Source organism: Morchella importuna, assembly GCF_003444635.1.
Source record: "Morchella importuna strain M04M26 chromosome Unknown Morimp01GS085, whole genome shotgun sequence".
NCBI lineage: Eukaryota > Fungi > Ascomycota > Pezizomycetes > Pezizales > Morchellaceae > Morchella > Morchella importuna.
Window position 1 is genome coordinate 4,895 of NW_025763481.1, and position 17,718 is coordinate 22,612.

The 17,718-nt window shown below is 46.2% G+C and overlaps 5 protein-coding genes across 5 annotated transcripts; 1 reads left to right on the forward strand and 4 right to left on the reverse strand.

The window, feature by feature from the left end:
- Positions 1–619: 619 nt before the first annotated feature.
- Positions 620–2,577, forward strand: LAJ45_11680 (uncharacterized protein; the record flags this gene model as incomplete). The annotated part of the gene is made up of 4 exons (XM_046121155.1): positions 620–1,035; positions 1,098–1,268; positions 1,375–1,422; positions 1,476–2,577. The coding sequence occupies 4 exons, from the start codon at positions 620–622 to the stop codon at positions 2,575–2,577; spliced, it is 1,737 nt and encodes a 578-aa protein (XP_045965643.1).
- Positions 2,578–3,802: 1,225 nt separating this feature from the next.
- Positions 3,803–5,551, reverse strand: LAJ45_11681 (uncharacterized protein; the record flags this gene model as incomplete). The annotated part of the gene is made up of 11 exons (XM_046121156.1): positions 3,803–3,842; positions 3,919–4,204; positions 4,263–4,396; positions 4,454–4,651; positions 4,714–4,845; positions 4,900–4,913; positions 4,977–5,001; positions 5,079–5,123; positions 5,193–5,234; positions 5,313–5,365; positions 5,435–5,551. The coding sequence occupies 11 exons, from the start codon at positions 5,549–5,551 to the stop codon at positions 3,803–3,805; spliced, it is 1,086 nt and encodes a 361-aa protein (XP_045965644.1).
- Positions 5,552–8,388: 2,837 nt separating this feature from the next.
- On the reverse strand, positions 8,389–10,011 carry LAJ45_11682 (uncharacterized protein; the record flags this gene model as incomplete). The annotated part of the gene is made up of 3 exons (XM_046121157.1): positions 8,389–8,656; positions 8,728–9,259; positions 9,528–10,011. 3 exons carry the CDS (start codon positions 10,009–10,011, stop codon positions 8,389–8,391), a joined length of 1,284 nt encoding a protein of 427 aa, XP_045965645.1.
- A 27-nt stretch (positions 10,012–10,038) lies between these two features.
- Positions 10,039–10,919, reverse strand: LAJ45_11683 (uncharacterized protein; the record flags this gene model as incomplete). Its single annotated transcript, XM_046121158.1, has 2 exons — positions 10,039–10,721; positions 10,808–10,919. The coding sequence occupies 2 exons, from the start codon at positions 10,917–10,919 to the stop codon at positions 10,039–10,041; spliced, it is 795 nt and encodes a 264-aa protein (XP_045965646.1).
- A 3,639-nt stretch (positions 10,920–14,558) lies between these two features.
- On the reverse strand, positions 14,559–16,728 carry LAJ45_11684 (uncharacterized protein; the record flags this gene model as incomplete). The annotated part of the gene is made up of 3 exons (XM_046121159.1): positions 14,559–16,481; positions 16,550–16,551; positions 16,713–16,728. The coding sequence occupies 3 exons, from the start codon at positions 16,726–16,728 to the stop codon at positions 14,559–14,561; spliced, it is 1,941 nt and encodes a 646-aa protein (XP_045965647.1).
- Between the last annotated feature and the right edge of the window lie 990 nt (positions 16,729–17,718).

Genomic DNA, 17,718 nt, shown 5'->3' on the forward strand with positions numbered 1-17,718 from the left:
CGAGGTAGAAGAAACAGGGGTCCAAAAACAGGGTAAGACTCTACTTCAATATAATTCTACCTCACGGCGCTGTAGATCAAAACATGCGGTGCAAGCGCGGGGTAGCCAACATTAACAGACTTTCGCCTTTTCAACCTATTCCTCTCACCTGGCGTCATGATTCTGTCCCTTGTAGAGTAAGTAAATAATAGGTACAGCGACAGGTAATAAGTGATGGAACGCCCTGAGAGTACAAACACCAAATATTGGTGGCGTTTTACCAAAACAGGTATCGCTGTGTTCCATCACTTACCGCCAAAACTCGAAAAATTGGCTGTCTCCGGCCAGGGATTATCACTCGAGTGATTGGTTGAATAGCATTGATCTGCATCAGAAGTTTCCCATACAAGTAATTTTGGTCTCTGGAAGCTAGCCAATTTTTCGAGTTATGGCGGTATTACCTACCGCTGTACTTCATATCTCATCATTCCACCGACAATCACCATTGCTCGGAACATATATAAGCTTACCACACCACTTGAATTAGACCCTGAAGGTATATATAATACGGCAACGATATCTGCCCAAGCGAGGAAATCAAACCAGCTAATGCCCTATCAATCTTCTCTTGAGAGGAACTATGGATCCTCTTTCGGTCACAGCATCAATTGTCGGTCTGCTTGCTGCTGGCGCAAAGATCGTCAGGTTCCTAGAAGACTTGGATGATGTTGAGGAACTCACGCAAACCATCGCGAATGAGGTTACTCTCTTCCGGATGATAATGCTTCGTCTACAAAACTTCATCCTCCATTCGTCGACACGCGACCTTCCCCATGCCTCAATGATAGACCTTGACCAAGTTACTACCATCCTGATTAGCTCCGTGATGACTTTCTCGGAGCTCGAGAGAGAGCTCGATCGATTCGCAAGCTCGCCCAAATATACCACCTTGAGATGGGTGATGTCACGGTCAACAAAATCGAATCTACGCGCGCTACTGAAGCAGCTTAAAGGTCAGGAGTCATGCCTTAGCATGATGCTTGTTATGTTTACATGGCAAGTTCATCGATGTTGTGGGATTATCACTTCCGTGCTAATACATCTCGTGCCTTGATTAGCGACTTGCAATCACAGGCAGTTGAAAATATGAGAAAGCTGCAAAGAACTACAGAAGAGCTATATACAACCAACATAAAGATGCTCCAAAGACTACAGAAAGTGGCCTCGAGCTCTAACCAGCTATCCTTTTCAGACACGGCTAGCGTAACCGGGAGTGTTCGGAGTGTGATGTCCGTATACGTAGTGTCACTGGCAAGCTTCGAACATACACTGTCCCGATCACGATTATACAATCGCCTACATCGCAATAATCAAAGAGCATCGATTTTTGGCCAGGGCATACCTCAAGGATGGTCTATACTCTCTGGCATCAGTCTCTCTGAGGTATCCAACATCGCGGTCTACCGTTTAGACATATCGCTCAAATATGTCTATAGCTCCCGTCGGTACACCACACTCGCCCCTCCATCTCCTCTCCAACGTCTCTCTGCGTATCGTAATAGGGATGGACAAAACGAGAGATACCAATTTTTAAAGGAAACGATTCTTGAAGCTGTCGTTAATGGCCCTTTTGACGCTGACAAAACACTGGATGGACAAGTGGACATGAAGACCTTGGATGCCGTTTTAGCGATGTTTCATGATTCCCGCTCACAAGACCATGTGGTGGAGTCACTGTTCGATATGAATGCGGACGGCGAAGTCTCAGACACTTTCTCAAAGTTCTCGTCATACGTTGCTTGCATTGAGGGGTGGAACGATATTGTGAAACTGCTTCTGGACAACGGGGCCAATATCGAGTCGAAGGACCTCCACGGCTGGACCCCACTTATGCACACAGTAGTAGCGGGTCGAACGCGCACCTTGCACCTGCTCCTAGACCGTGGAGCAGACATAAAATCCTTGGACAAATCAGGGCGATCAGCACTTCAGCTCGCTGCGGAGACCCATCATTCAGACATAGTCAAGGTCCTACTGGAACGCGGCGCGATTGTTGACGAAAAAGATCTCTCCGGACGAACAGCACTTCTCCGAGCTGCAGAGTGTGGTAGTCCCCATGTCGTCAAACTCCTATTAGAACGGGGCGCAAGCGTTGAACAAAAGGACCTCGCGGGACGATCAGCACTCCATATTTGCGCAATTGCCCGTGTGGTGTCCACTGACGTTGTCAGGCTGCTCATGGAATACGGGGCCGTAATCGACTCAAGAGACAGCGAAGGACGGACGCCACCGATGCTTGCCATGCAGTCAAATGTGTTATGGATGTACGAGAAGTTGACATTCATTGATGGTGCGGACGTTAACGCAAGGGATGATCAGGGAAATACGGCTCTCCATCTTCTGCTTAGTTCTGGAGTGGAACGGGAGTGCAAAGAATTGATCGATGCACTGATATCCTTCGGTGCTGAGACGACTTGGGAGAACGATGAAGGTAAAACGGCAATACAGCTAACCGCTGAAAGAGGTTTCATATTGGATTCGAATAAGCTCAGGCACAAAATTTCAAGGATTCCGGCGGAGAGTATTAGCGAATTGTGAGGGAGACGCCTCGCTGTTAATCACCGTTTCATACGGCCTTTCCCCGTTGTACTTATACCCGAGATCTACAGCCTGACATTGGGTTTCCTTCCGCTTTATTTACTCCGTCTATTATCGATATGTGCATCCCCTTGCTCTCTTCCATTTAATTCGATTATAAGTACATGTATATATAGACCTGTCGCCGTATTTCCTACAATACCCTTGACTACCAACTAGATTGCAACACTACCTACTCTTTATTACGCCTTCCGAACTTGTATATATATACCCATCATTCACGTTCATGGACTACTCTTTATTTTCAGTTCAAAGTTTCTATCCTTTCCTAGGACTAGTCATAAATTACCATAAATTGATGAGTGGGAATGACAGGTTTTAGAAGTGGGCTGGCCATTGGATCAATTCCCGCAAGATGAGACTTATACCGCAGACTAAAGCTGTGTTTGAGCAAGTCAAGAATCCAGTTTGTTGCGTAGGATATTTCACCACCAATAAAAAAAAGTGTCCCAGTACATATCATATCTGCATAGAAATATGGTGCACGTGCGATGAATAAAGTGCATATTGGTAAACCTGCTTGTTTGCTCAATGGCCGAAACTGGGTGTAAGCCGTCCGTTGGGTTGCCTTATGTGCACATATACGGGTGCACTTCCGTTTCCTTGATGACCTTGATGACGCACGTTGTATGCATATATTACCACTCTCAGATTTTTTTGTTTAATTTATTAATTCACCACTCCCAGAGCACGAGGCTGTGCAAGCTTTGTTCCGTCGTGTAACGAGTGTAGTCACACCCGTGGTGCTAGATTAGGCATACAAATGCCCCTGCCTCTGTGCCTTGCATATTGGCAGAAGGCAAGGGACGATATTGTCATGGAGCAATAAGTATGGGAAGCGGTGACCGAGTGATTATTCATGATTAACTTTCTGATTCCGTGTACCACCCCCCGCCTGTTGACCACGGAGAACCTAGACTGGGGGACGCCATGCAAGTCCTATCTAAGTTGATTGATCGTATATCATAAAATAAGTTAAATGACAACAGAAATAACTACATGTATGTGTGCTATGTGGTATGTACGATTTGCTCCAAATCACCTCTCCTCCCCTGCACAAACCCAAGGAGGAGGGGGCTAAAGAAAATTCTTATATAAATTTCTGCCTGTAACTAGCCAGGGGCTAGGTGCTATCCCTTCCGGGTCCCGAAAATGTGTCTCGGGACTAACAGTCCTCCTCGGGTTTCTGCGCATAATATACGTGGCTACACACACCCGATTAGCCTCACCACCCAAGAACGAAGAAGGAGAAAATAAATGAAAAAGGAAGGGAGAACTTACTGTAGTGAATAGCCGTGAATCAACTTGTTCCTTGCTTGTTGTAGCACCTTCCCACAAAATTCCTTTGCCTCCTCCTCCGTCATGCCCAACACCTCCGTGAATGGCTTCATCCCGAACGCCTCAAACCCGCTCTCCACACTCAGCAGTAGATATGCGCCAATCTCCTTCTGCCTCTTGTCGCGTGGCCACATGCCGGTGGGGCATTTGATCGCTTTGTGCACAATATTTGTGAACCCGCTGTGTTCCAGGAGGGGCTCAAGTTCGGCCGCCAGCTGGTAGTCACGGCCTGTGATGGCAGTCAGTACGGAGGGCTCTGGCCAGAGAAAGTATCTGGTGGTGGTTACCAGTCTTTATGGCAGCTCTAGATACTAAATCGTAGAACTGGAAGTACTCTAGGTCGGGGGTGACGGTGCCGTCATCGCTGAAGATGGCCATCTCGTACTCGGTAATGTGGACCCAACCGCCGGGCTTAATGTGTCTGCACCCACCGCCATCAGTGCTGTGTTTGAAAGGGGAGGAGGAGGAGGATTCTCACTCATAACACTGATCAATGACACGCCCCCAGTTGCCGACACCACCCATGAGATTGCGGATGTGGACCAGGTCGAAGTGATCCTTGTTGAACGTCCATGACTGCTCCACATCGTCAATCTGGAAGTTTACATTGGGCGGGACCCAGGACGGTTGGATCGGGCTGAGATCGGTACCGATGACCTGGGCGGAGGGGTATTTTCTGTTTTGCATTGGGTCAGTTTGCAGGGACTAGAAGAGGATGAGTGGAGAGTGGATGCATACTCGGCACAGTCGATGGCCCAGATACCGGTACCGGTACCAACGTCAAGAATATGTTGGGGGTTGGGGTCGATGGGCGCTAGGTGGAGTTTGCCCTCGTGGAGGAGATTATAGACGTGGTTGATGATGTCGAGGCTGTTGAAGTGGGGTCAGTATTGAATTAGGAACAGTAGCAGAGGGGAAACGGACCGGTCTTGCTCTGTCTGCGATGTATATATAAGCCCATTGTTCAAAGATTGTGGTTGGGGGGGGGGGGGCTATAATACCTCGTCATTGGGAAGCATGTATTTCCTATTATTACCCCGGGGGTTTATCAGTAATCCTATCCTTCCCTTTCATATGAGCGCATAGAGATTTATATCACCAACCCTGCCTTGTATGCGTGATAACGACGGCCATTCTCATACCGGTACCTGAGATACGCTCATTAGCTTACCAGCCAAGGAACATGGAATGACCATCGGTGGTGGGGGTGTACGCACTCATAGATGGACGAACTCAGCGATTCCGTTGAATACAAGCTTCTGTTGAATGTCAGCCAATCATGCTAAGATAAATAAGTCTGAACTCAGGTGGATCTGTCGAATCTGTCGATAACGTACCCGTTCTCGTTATCGGTCCCATACGTAGACGACGCATCCCCATCAGTAGTACTCTGAAAGTGAAGTTAGTACGAGTTTGACCTCCAGTGGGGAAGAACCGGGGGTGAGCGGTGGTAGAGAACATTTGCAGAAGAAGCAACAGAAATCTCGGGAGCTATGATGTCTGCGGTTTCTGCTGCGGTGGCCGCTTCGGTGGTCGCGGGATGCACTTCAGCGACAGGGGGAGCACTACTGGACATGGCTGATGATGAATTGAGTGATTGATGAGGAATGTGTTGTTATTTCTTGAGTTGGATGGAGGGGATAGAGAGGTGAGGTATGGTTTTGGGGGGTGGGGAGTGGGGAGTGGGGGGGGGGAGGGGGGGAGGGGGGAGGGAGGTATTTTAAGATAGTTCAGTAAGTACGAGTACTACTAGGTGGATTTGAGAGATTGAATTGTCTTTGGCTAGTGGGATTGTACGTTCTCAAATGTGTGTGGAATACAAGTATATACACGTATGGAGGAGACTGTAGCTGCGGGGTGTTATTCTCTTCCAAAGAGAGAGAGACAAATGGAGAGTGGGGATCGAGGACATATTGGAGGGAGAGTAGAGACCCACACTTCCCGAAGCTACTCCCCATGTAGGTATGCACCGCACATGCATGCATGCATGCACTAATTAAACTTGACAGGTCGCTTTGCTGGGACAGGATTTCTCAACAGGGCTGGTGTGGAGTGTGGGACAGTGTGCTATAAGCGTGGCGGCGGTGTGGCTTGCGGCAGGGACCCGGATGCGGTGACTCGCATGAAGTAGCTAGACGTATCTGGCTGTGCGTGGCGGCGACACTTGGACTGGTCTCAAAACGTTCTTTGTTCTGCACGAGATCTCTTGGATCTGCGGTTCGTCTCGTCCACCCCTGTTGGGAAACCAGCCCCGTGTTATCTACCCTAAGTATCTCAAAAATGTAGACTTGAGGAGTACTCTACCTACATGTAGGTACACACTCTGACCTGGAGTGGAGTAGAGTAGAATAGACTGACTCGTAGAGTACCTAGGTAGGTACGGTACAAGTACTCCACGAGTTTACAATCAAGTACCGACAGTACCGCACACGTGTATCCTCGAGAACCAGTTCAGCATGCACCCACCTCCCACCACTAACGTGCCTCCCGAGTCCCGACACACTCTAGAACCAGAGAGAGTTAGGGGATTGGTGCCCCACCATACTCTAGCCCGTGTCTACGAGACATTATTACCCAAGTACGTATAGTAGAGTACAGTCATAATCAGCAGTTATCTTCTATCCGAGAAGGTTTGGTTCAAACTACTATCTAGAGTATGTGAGTATGTAAATATATGCACTCAGCTGTTTGAACCTCAGTTCTGATAAACATCGGCATATAGCTCACGATCGGCGGTGATCGGCAACGACGAAAATGAGCCAAAGGACAAACAAGGAAATTACATATGGCAATCAAACGGTCCAGTGACGATCAGACTCTTGACTTGACTACCTACTCTAGACGGACCCTCGTCGCTGTCCCATAAACGATTTAATACACTGGCTCAGCGGTCAGTTCAGCGGTCACAAGTGATCACTCGTCCATGCATAGCCGGGCCGAGTGATTGTTCATGTCTAAAATGCCATCCGATAGATGGATCCACCCAGGCATCGTCTAGAGCAATGGCATCTGTGCTTGAAATAGAGTTTCGGATGGTGGATGTGGGCGTCCATGTGATTTAAATTGGGTCATGGTGGCCCTACTCTACATGCAATTTTATGTGATAGCTCATCAAAGGCGCTGAGACATAACTGTGCACTTTGTCTAGGTTTACTTGTAATTGTGACCAATCGGCTTACGGGTATGGCAGAACTGTCCCGGTACATACTGGTGAGCCTCTACTCTAGACTATGAAGCACGCTCCCCCGGCAGTGTTTCCTGCAGTGTAGTACTGATCTGCTCCAGCATCTCGATCTCTGCATCTCTGCTCCAGCATCGATAATGATATAAGTATTTCAGACACTTCCATGACTCGATAATTATGATATACCGAAATTCGCTTAATACGCAGTAGCGATATGAGTGCATGTAGAGTACCGAGCTGCCGATGTACGGACCATGTTTCCACAGGGCTTGCATGGAAGGGCACGAGGACGAGTTTTATTCGCACAGAAAAGAACAGAGTGTGAAGCAGTTTCATGGTAGAGACACGTAGTAGCCTAGCAGCAGTAAGCTAGCAGCCCGAGGCGAAGAAAGTCTATTCTTAATTGTGGTGGTGGGAGGGATATATCGATAGATTTGGCTATCAACAGATGATCCTCATTTTCCCTCTCTGAATCTAGGTTTTGCCTTCTCAATCCGCTTCGCGCTTGCAGCGATTATGTATTCTGCGTCCACACGCGTCAACGCCGGAAAAATTAAACTGATATGTACTAAAATTCAATGTGGAGGAATTTGTAAACATGGGTGGTATGTATACGTCGGAATGAAGGAACATCATAATCCACACGGGATGACATGATAGGTTCGAGTATTCGTGCTTGAAGGGAAGAAAAAAGGGGCGAACTCTTCCTGGATGGGCCATGGGGCGATATGGCTTAGAACTTGCCGTATCATATACCAAGTATCTAGGCCTCTGTCTGTCATACCTGAAGAAACAGTCATTGTTTTTTCTTCCATCCCCCGATTGAGCACAGTGTATTAATTACATACGACAAAGACAGAAAATATACGTGCCAATCATTTCGCCTAAAAGAGCTTGAGCAAATATGTAAGCCTCAAAACAGGTTCAGAAATAAAAGTATATCCCCCATCTAATACGTTTATCAATCATTGTATGTACGTGCTATGGACCATGGAGCCAGTAGCGAGGTCTCATACACTTGACATCAATGTTCCGTGTGTCGGTTTCCATCATTACGGATTGCGCTCGTCAAAGAAAAAGGAAAAGAATTAAGAAAAGAATAGAAGAGAAAAAAAAGAAAAGAGATAAATACAAAAGAACGCAATATGTAACTCTGATTCAGGTCTTATCGACGCTACTGAAATTGTCACGCTTTGCCCTCGACCTCATGTAGTAACTACTAGTGATCCTTAGTACAAATCTCCATACTTCCTCCTCTTCTTCACATCCATCATGTTCAATTCGTCACCGCTTCCTATCACTGCTATCTCTAAACGTTGGTTGACAGTTTCCCCAATCCTCACCCTGCGCTGTAGTGTCTCCGCTTTCTGAATGCCCGCACAGGTGTTTTTGATTCCCTCAGTCGGAGGCAGACTGCCAACACACAAGGCAACATACTCGGGAATGCTCCCCCATGAGATAACAATACACCCTGTCGCAGCTGCCATAATGATCCGACTAGAGCAATAACCGCGTGAAGGGATAGAAGAAAGGCTGCAATTACACTGGTGCGGTTCGACATGCGGTACCCATATCCAAAACGGTAGAGGGCGAGAGGCTCGTATAAAGATGAACTATAGCTGCGTAGTGGTCCGGGATAGGTCTCTTTGATGGCCGGGGGAATGGTCTCTTGGGAGAATTTCGATTGGTACTGGGTTTTACTTGGATCTGTGTCGAGGAGCATATTGAACCATGAACCACCGACAGCAATCTTGACCATCCCAGCTTCTATATAGCTTTGAGGCGATAGCACCGGGTTCTCCGGAGGCGGGTTAAACTCGGATATGTCCATATGGTTTATGTGACAGGCCCAATCATTACTACTTATCCAGATTGGGCCAGTAAAAAATGTAAAAGACTGTACAACAGCAGCCTCCCAATTCTTCAACTTTGAATTGATCGTTTCCCCCCGAGAGAACCGTGGAGTGCTGTAATCTGGTGTCTTTAGATCACTGACTGTTTGGTTTTTAAGATTCACAAGTGCGCCTCTTTTTGTGTCGTAGTTGTACATATGTAAAGTATCGAGCCAATGTTCGTGGTAGATCAAGGGTCGTGATGGCTCTAGAGTGGTCGTGACGTTATCAAAGTTAAAGTGAGATATATATTCGCGTTTATATGATCGCGTAACGATGTCAGGTCCGTGAAAAGAACAGTAGCACTTTTGAGTGTTGCGTTGGTGGTGCAAACGAAGAGGTTTGGCCCCTCATATTCTTCAAAAACAAACATAATGGAGTTGGTAAATCGTTCATTACCCTCTACACGGGGCCCCTCAGTTATATACATCTTTGGAAGTATGTAATCGGTAAAATTTCGGAAATAACTCGCATACCCGTAGTTGAAGGCCTATGATCTGAGATCAGCAGGAGGTCCCTGTTGCTTCGAAGAGGTCCCCCCGGAGCTAGGTCCTTAAAAGCAGGAATGTAACACCACTCTCCGTCATCTGTAGAAGAGGCATTGATACAACTCTCTTTGGCCCTCAACCTGCAGACAGCGTCCATTTCCAACCCTGTCATCCCTGTCGTGGCTTGAGTTGGGAACTCGGTATACTTCTGCGGAGCCTTTGGATTCTGTTCCCCAAAAGCAAGCCAACCGCCCCAGTATGTGTTCAGATGGTTCATCATGATGTCTCTGAAATTACTCTTTCCTTTCCATTCGGCATCAATTGACAGCGGTCTTCTCCAGCTTGTGGTGCTGTTCGTAGCCATCACTCCTAAGATGGGAGCGTAGTGGGAAAGCTCGTCATGCTCACTGAAGAAATCTGATGAGGTGGTAGTGTTTTGCCAGAAAACACTCCAGTAAGTCTCATAACCCATAGCATCCGTGGCTCGATAATTCTCAATTTACGAAAGCCGTGAGTCGATGAAGATAGGGTAGTTTGAGCTGTTGACAGGTGGTGAGTAGCGCATGATATCGAGCGTCTCTATAAAAAACCAATACTGTCGAGGAATCATCAAGGTTGCACTTGCGGGCCCCACCAATAAGCACAATAGACACGCCACAGGTAGAAATGCAAGTAAAAATAGCATGGTCCCCTGGTTTCTTCGTTGCAAATTCCTTTCCGGGTCCTTCGCTTGACCGAAACAGCCAAATATCGCCTTTACCGCTGCCAAGTACCCGTCCGATATGAGATACCCGCCATTCATCATCGATAGTTCGGCCCCTACCAGTCCCAATGGGGTGCCCTTACTATCAAGCAGGCTACGCTGTATCCACTGCCGTGTGATATTGACCAGACTGGTGATCATCATCAGCTCGTGAAGTTTGGCAAGGAGCTGCAGAGCACCAATGATATTCGACGTTACAGCATGGCTCAACCCAACACGAGGGTCAATGGAGTACTCTGATAGGTTCAGGTAAAGAAGAAAAGCCGTCGCCGGGATGGAGATGGCGTTACCAATATGCCATGTCAAGAGGTAATATAAACTTGAAGAAAGGACGGTCTTTTTCGGCTCTGTAGGAGCAGGATGAAGCTTGAAGTCAGAGTATGTTTGTGGAGAGTCTTCGGCGGTATTGATGGGCGAGCCTGAGGAGACAAGTGTTAGCTCTCACGGAGAGACTTCAACGTAACCAATCTGAGAGACTTTGGGCGGAAGGGGCAGTGGGACAAACATAGTTTCTCGTCGAGATGTTCATTCATCTCCATGGGATCGCCATCTTCTACCATTCCCCTTATTGATTGATACTTCAAACGTCTGCCGGAGGTGAAGTTTGTCGCCATCATAGGTGAAATATCAACCTATTGAGCTATATATATATATATATATAAGGGCCGACTTTGATCGTTGGTCGCGGTCTCGCGATCGGGTCACCGAGTGTAGGTATATATATGGGTGTGGTTGGAAAAGCGTGATCAGGGTGGATCCTGGGTACATGTATGGTTCCCCCAGTCTTAAAGGTAACATGATAAAAACGCCAAGTCTCGAATAACTTTTCAACCACGATTGATATTAAAAATCTGGAAAGAGAAAAGCTGGATACCATGATGAAGAAGAGTTTGTCTTTCCAGATTTTTAATATCAATCGTGGTTGAAAAGTTATTCGAGACTTGGCGTTTTTCTCATGTTACCTTTAAGACTGGGGGAACCATATGTAATTAATTAATACCCTCGCGCCAGACTACCAGGCTCTCAGGGTTAGGGTGTGGGTGGTACTTACGTACGCTTACGTAGCCTACGCCCAGGGTCTATACCAGTTTCCTAATTAACGTGAAACGCCTGGGGTACTGCGGTACTGCCTAAGTCTGTCAGCGTATGAGTTTATCGTGACTACATGTAAAGTAGAGTAGGTAATTCAATGTTGGAATGAAAATCATGTAGTTATAATAGAAGTTTAAGTTTTTCGCAACAACAAAAAAGATCGTCGGACAAAAAAGATCAGGGTCAAAGGAGAAACTAACCCAGGGCTGGTAATTTCTGCTGTTGATACCGCTGTATCGAGCACTAGTAAGAGCCTCAAGACTACCAGTTTGGAAGTGAGCTACGAGGGTTGATCCACCTCCTTCACCGCCTTCCACTTCCTCCAGCTCCTCTACTGCTTTCCACCTAGGACTCCTCCACTGACTTCCACTCCCAGCGCTCCCAGTCATATCACATTATATTCATTAAATTAAATTAATTATATTACAATTAGAGCGTGAACCGTAGAGCTTAATCCGTTGCTCAGCAATGACATCATAGGTTTTGGTGGTGGACTAGTTGCCATGCAGGAGTCGGTCAGGGTTAGGGGACACGACTTTCAACCAATCAGACTGCAAGCCCCTAAGAAAAATCGTTAATCTAGTACATAATGGATAATACTTTCTAGTACCGGGTGTTGAGGGTAAGTGATAAGTGAATGCTACTGTGAATACGTGTATTTGTCTTATCAGATTCTGGTCACTTTTCGCTATACCCTAGTATGTAGTTACTACTTTGGCTTATATTTAGTGCGTAACATTAGGACCCACCCGAAACCTTTAAAATTTAAATGCCACACCCCCACTCAGATTCTGAATCTGGAGCGTTGCCATCCAAATTTTATTACTCTAAATTTCATCCGAACCGCTTCAAAACGTCACCCAATAGATTGTTGTTCCTGTGACTGCCTACGGATTGTCCCGCTGAGAGCCTCAACCATCCAGCTACCCCGCCACATGCAAATACATACATGGTGGGACCTGCGCTACTCAGTGCAGGATGGTGTGTACGTCTATTATAGCAGTTTTCGTATTGTCTGTCCGCACTGGATTACACACACCTAAGGTAGTTCCCGAGTTAGGAAACCGTAATTACTCTCCTAGGTATCAGTGTATGTGACGTGATCTAACTGATACTAGCAATACATACTTAAGCATTGCCTAAATGGGCCGTCACTTAATGTGTATGTAGAGTCGGTAGACATGAATATGAAAACAGCTATACTCTAATTAAATGAAGTAATTAATCAATACATGTAGTGAACGGTGAATGAGAGTGCTAATTCATGATCCAAGAAGACATAGAGAGATCCGAGTGATATAATATGAGGCTAGTTGATTTAGGATCCCGAGAATGAGTGATTGATCCCCACAGGGCTAGAACAGCAAGTTAACAACAGCCATATGGCATATTGTGATACAATACAAGGAATGAGCGAAACAGCACCTCATGACCACATAGTTATGATGATCAACAATCTCAGGGAAACCTGGTATTAGAAGAACAGCTGCTACGAATTAACCAAGTTATCGAATTATGGAATCTACCACCAAACTGAGCTTATTATGAAATATTGTCAGTGTAATCAAAATATCTTGAGAGCTAATTTCAAAGGTCATCGGGTGTCTTAGCACCAAGACAGCGAAGCATGTCCAAGCGATGTTCTTGGTTCGAGCGATAAATAGTATAGCATATACATGATATGAGAAATTTGCTCTATCAGCGCCATCAACGCAGTACCGCACTAGGCTGGTGCTAATCTAACACCCACCGGAACTTCAGCGTGAGGGTCATATATATATATGGAGAAAGAGAAGTATAATTTGGATCAACGAGAAATCGCTCATTAGATTACAACGAATGGCAATCGCTGATCAATTAGCGATGGGAGAAGTGGCTGGGATGCTATTGCATTGGATTCCAAAACGGAGCCCGTGTCATATAATTTACCATATATCAAAAAGATGTTAGGCTGCTCATACATGGCCGGATCTAACCTATGTACGATGATCCAAGCGAAGAATAGAACGGTGGTTACATGGTATACTGGGGATTAATTAAGTGATATTTGCTACTAGCTACGTGATTATGCACTAAGTAGAACGAATATAACGAAGTACTGTGCGCATATACTAGAAGGTAGGTAGAGCAATTAACCCCCCCCCCCCCCCCTTTTTCCTTATGAAAGTCCTCTGTCTATAGCTAGAGATATCCTATGATTTGATAGGTAGAGAGTACAAAGCTAGCACTACAGTTCATGAAAGACGTCAGCGTTAAAAGGCTAGATTTTAAACTTTCCCCTTAATGGCCGGCAAAGAACATATTTAATAGGTTGGTACGCGGTGGCTCTGGGGGTGGCCGGAGGTTTCTGGTATTTGTGCTATAACCTCGTGCAAACGCTTTTAGGCAAAAGTTAATATCGATATCGGCTGCCACATATATATATCCTTGCTGTACCTATACTATTCAGCTGATACAAGGGCTAGTTTGGTGACGTTGGCATAATGTCAGTAATTCGAATCTTTTGGGGATTATTATACACAAACACATAAATATTATAAGAATAGTGGAATTTATGGCATCCGACTTGTACATGTACAGCCACTCTGCAAAAGTGTTCGTGATTCCGATTTCGGAGTGAGAAATTTCTCCATATGTACTAACCGCGGCGGACCATCAAGAACCCCCAAGAGAAGACTTTCCCAGTGACCAATGGCGCCCAAATTAATGAAGAATAAGATCAATGGCCTATCTTCTTTTTATATATAGTCACAAACTATATTATATATTTTTCGTTGGTTTGAATCTCAACTTTAATAAGATCAGTATTACGGGTGCGCCACACTGCGCACTGACATTAAAACCATATCACGAACACTTTTGCTGAGTGGCTGTATGTCCTGCCTCGCAGAGAAATATTATCATTGTATTCGTCATGTTGTATTATTTATACATCACGTGAAATAAAAACAACACGTTGACAAAAGGAGAAATTCATGATCATTAGATTTAATCCCGTTAGCGTCAAGTACTTACTGGGCCTGGGATAGAATTAATACAAAGGAGAGAGAGCCACTACTAGTACCGACAGTACCATAGCAATCGGCGAGAAAATTTTAGATGAAAAAGGGAAGAAAAGCCAAAAGTAAGCGAAAATAAAAACACCAAAAAAAAAAAAAAAACGATTAGCTGACTCCGGGCAGATCTGCGGTCCACGACCTGATCTCATATGTCCTGATATCCTCCGCCCGGAGGATGGCAAATGACTCTGCTAACAATGCAAATGATGCGATGAGATATACCAACTCCAGAAACCCTTTAAGGGTGAACAACCTTTTCAACAGACTTTTCTTGGCCTTGAATTTCTTCTTTTTCTTTTCTTTCTCGTGCTCACCCGTCTTTCCGCCGTTCTCCGCAGTTTCGATTGCGTCTGGTTTTTCGCGTCTTCCCTTCCACAGAGTTTTCAAGTATGCAAGCACTACAACCAATACAGGCACGCTCGCTACCCCGATACAAGCACCTCGCCAGATCCACTTTTCTTCATGAGTCGGAAAGTACCAATGGCTCCAAACAGTGGCGTGTAAGCCTGCATAGACAATGTAGAACCACATAGCACGTCTATTTCTTTCAAACTTGGTCCTTCTATTAAGGCCTTTGGGGATAGCTGCACAGCCACTTCGAGGCTCTAGAGCGTAGTCCTTTGGGGCGGGGGAGGAGGAGGAGTCTGTCGTGATCGGGTCCGTCTTGACGTCTCCGGTGGTAACTTGGTTCCGTAGTGCTTCCTGATCTTTCTCTATCCGGGACGGGGGGGTATTGAGTGGCTCAAGGGGGTTGGCAGATTCCAGCCTGCCGGTGGTACGTTTGAAACGCATCGCATTAATTTGATTGACCGCAAGACTCCAATGGATAGCGGGATTCGGTATCTCCGTTTTATCGTCTGCAGATATCTTTCCTGGGTATTGAATCCCGAACCGTAGTAATGGCTGGTGTCTTTGCCTGAAGCGTTTGAACCATTCTGTGGGCTGGAGAGCCTCTTCCGAGTGATGACTCCACATAGGGTCTGGGGCCCAGTACCGCTCACCGATATCGAGTACCATAGGTTCGTTGACGTCAAGCTGCTTATACCACCAATACGAGTAGAGTAGACCAGTAATGAGAATGTGGACAAATATGTGGAGCTCAAGCACCGCAACAGACAGGTTCATGGCCTTCCGGCCAATCATTTGCAACACCATCTTGGTGACCTGTGCGAGGATAATGAGCTTTGCAATGTTACTTGCGTTGCCTTTGTCGAGGATCTCCTTCTCCTTGATCATCTTAGGGAATTCTTCAGGGTTTCTGGCATAGGCGTTGAAGAAGTCCTCGGGGGTGATGATGTTAGGCAGGGGCCGGTCCCCCCCGCCCTTCTCCTCGCTCACTTTCCTGATGAAGCCGTGCATAACGACAAAGAAACAAACCTCTTTGCTGAAGGGATAGTTGGGGTTGGCTTTTGGATCCTTTGGGAGCATTCCAATGCATCTCTTGAACCATTTCTTCAGCGACGGACCCTCGACCGATTCTGAGTGGGTCGTCGAATTTTTCTCTGACTTCTCGACTGCGGCTTCCTTTGTCGTTTCGTGTATGTGTTTTACATTTGCCAAAGCTTCGTACAGCCGTGTCATCTCTGCCCACTCATCATGGGCTCTCTGCACTACAAGGTTGGGGAATAGCAGCGCCGTGAGAGAGGTCTTTATCTTGTGCCTGAGCCGATAGAAAGGTAGCTGATTGATTTGAACATTCACATGTATTGAAGTCCAAACGCACAGGCCTAATGTGACGAGACAGGTAGTGACGATGGTCATGGAGCCTCGCATATCCGGCTCACCCACCCAGTCTGTGGCTTCCTTTCGACCTGCGCTGAACCCGGACTGATCGCCCACCGACGATCCGTCAGAGTCTATAAGAACACACTCGTTGATGATCTTGGCTTGGGCGGATGCCACGAAGAGAGCAATGACGAGGCCGAGGATGGAGCCATAGCTCATGATGGCCGTATGAGCCAGGAGTGCCATGGAGACGGAGATTCCGCAGGAGAAGATACAATGATATGACGCACAGGAGTACGTTTCCTATAGTGACCATCAGTAAATGATTATTGAATCTGTATATATTATATCGAATAACCAATATTACGTACCACTAAAAGAAATATCAGACAGTCAGGCTACTTGGGAGGGCTAGAGGAAGAGGCAAAGTATGCTAGTGATACCCAGAGAGTTGCAGTCAAACGTCGAGCATATCGAAAGCTCGAGGTATCCGGAGAGGAGTGCTAGCTGCGGCCGTATAATCGGTCTATGCACGGGTGGTTAGGTTCATTATTAATGGGGTGAGGGGATTGCCTTCCGTTTTAAACCAGCGAGGCCAAGGTAGAACACACAGGTCAAAGTATGTATTAGAGTGTTATTGACGTTGACTCGCCGGAGCGTATTCTAGACAGTATTTGCACTTCCCGTATTTGCACATGACCCATTGCTATAAGGAAAACGGAGAGATTGTCTCTCCTCTCCAGATGTGGTCGATATAGAGGATCCGGAAGGTATGTCATATCTATTCATACTGCCGATTGAAGCCCCGCCCCGCAAAAAGAAAAAAGAAAAAGAAAAGAAAAAGAAAGAAAAAGTAAAGAAAAAAGGAAAGATCAAAAAGATTGATCTGGGGACTAATGCTCGGGTGTAGGCTCTTATTGGTTCCCAGCTGATTTCGATCAATCACCTACGGGGTTTTCGAATTTCGTGAGTACAGTCGCTCACCTACTGACGGCGGATCCTGTCTGATGGTTCTGTTTGCAGTAATTTGCCCTTGGCGTCCAAAACCTAACTCTTTTATTGGCGTCCAAAACCTAACTCTTTTATTGGCCTCAAATCCCTGACCGCCATTAGACAGGATCCGCCTTCACCCCGTGAGTGACTGTAGGTATTTACATACTCGTATTTCTCTGACGTTTGTGGACGCGACTGATATTGCATGCCATACAAAAATATGCCAAGCTCATGATTTTGGGTGTATGCAATAATGGCCCAGTTCAAAAACGTCAGCGAAATACTAGTACAGTCAATGTTTCGGATACAAATATACTCGTAGCAGGGAACCAGTACTCGAGTACAAGCACTAATCTGCAATCGCCATTGGAGTAGAAGTCGAGTACTTCAGGCCTGCTGCGAGCATGTCCATACCATGCAGGATTTTCCGGTTAATTCTTAGCTTCTATGGTAATGAATGGGATTTTGCCGGCCCAATTGTCCTATCCAGAGACCTCTGGCCAATTCTCAATCCATCATCTTGTGTTGCGATCTCAGGTGGTACATG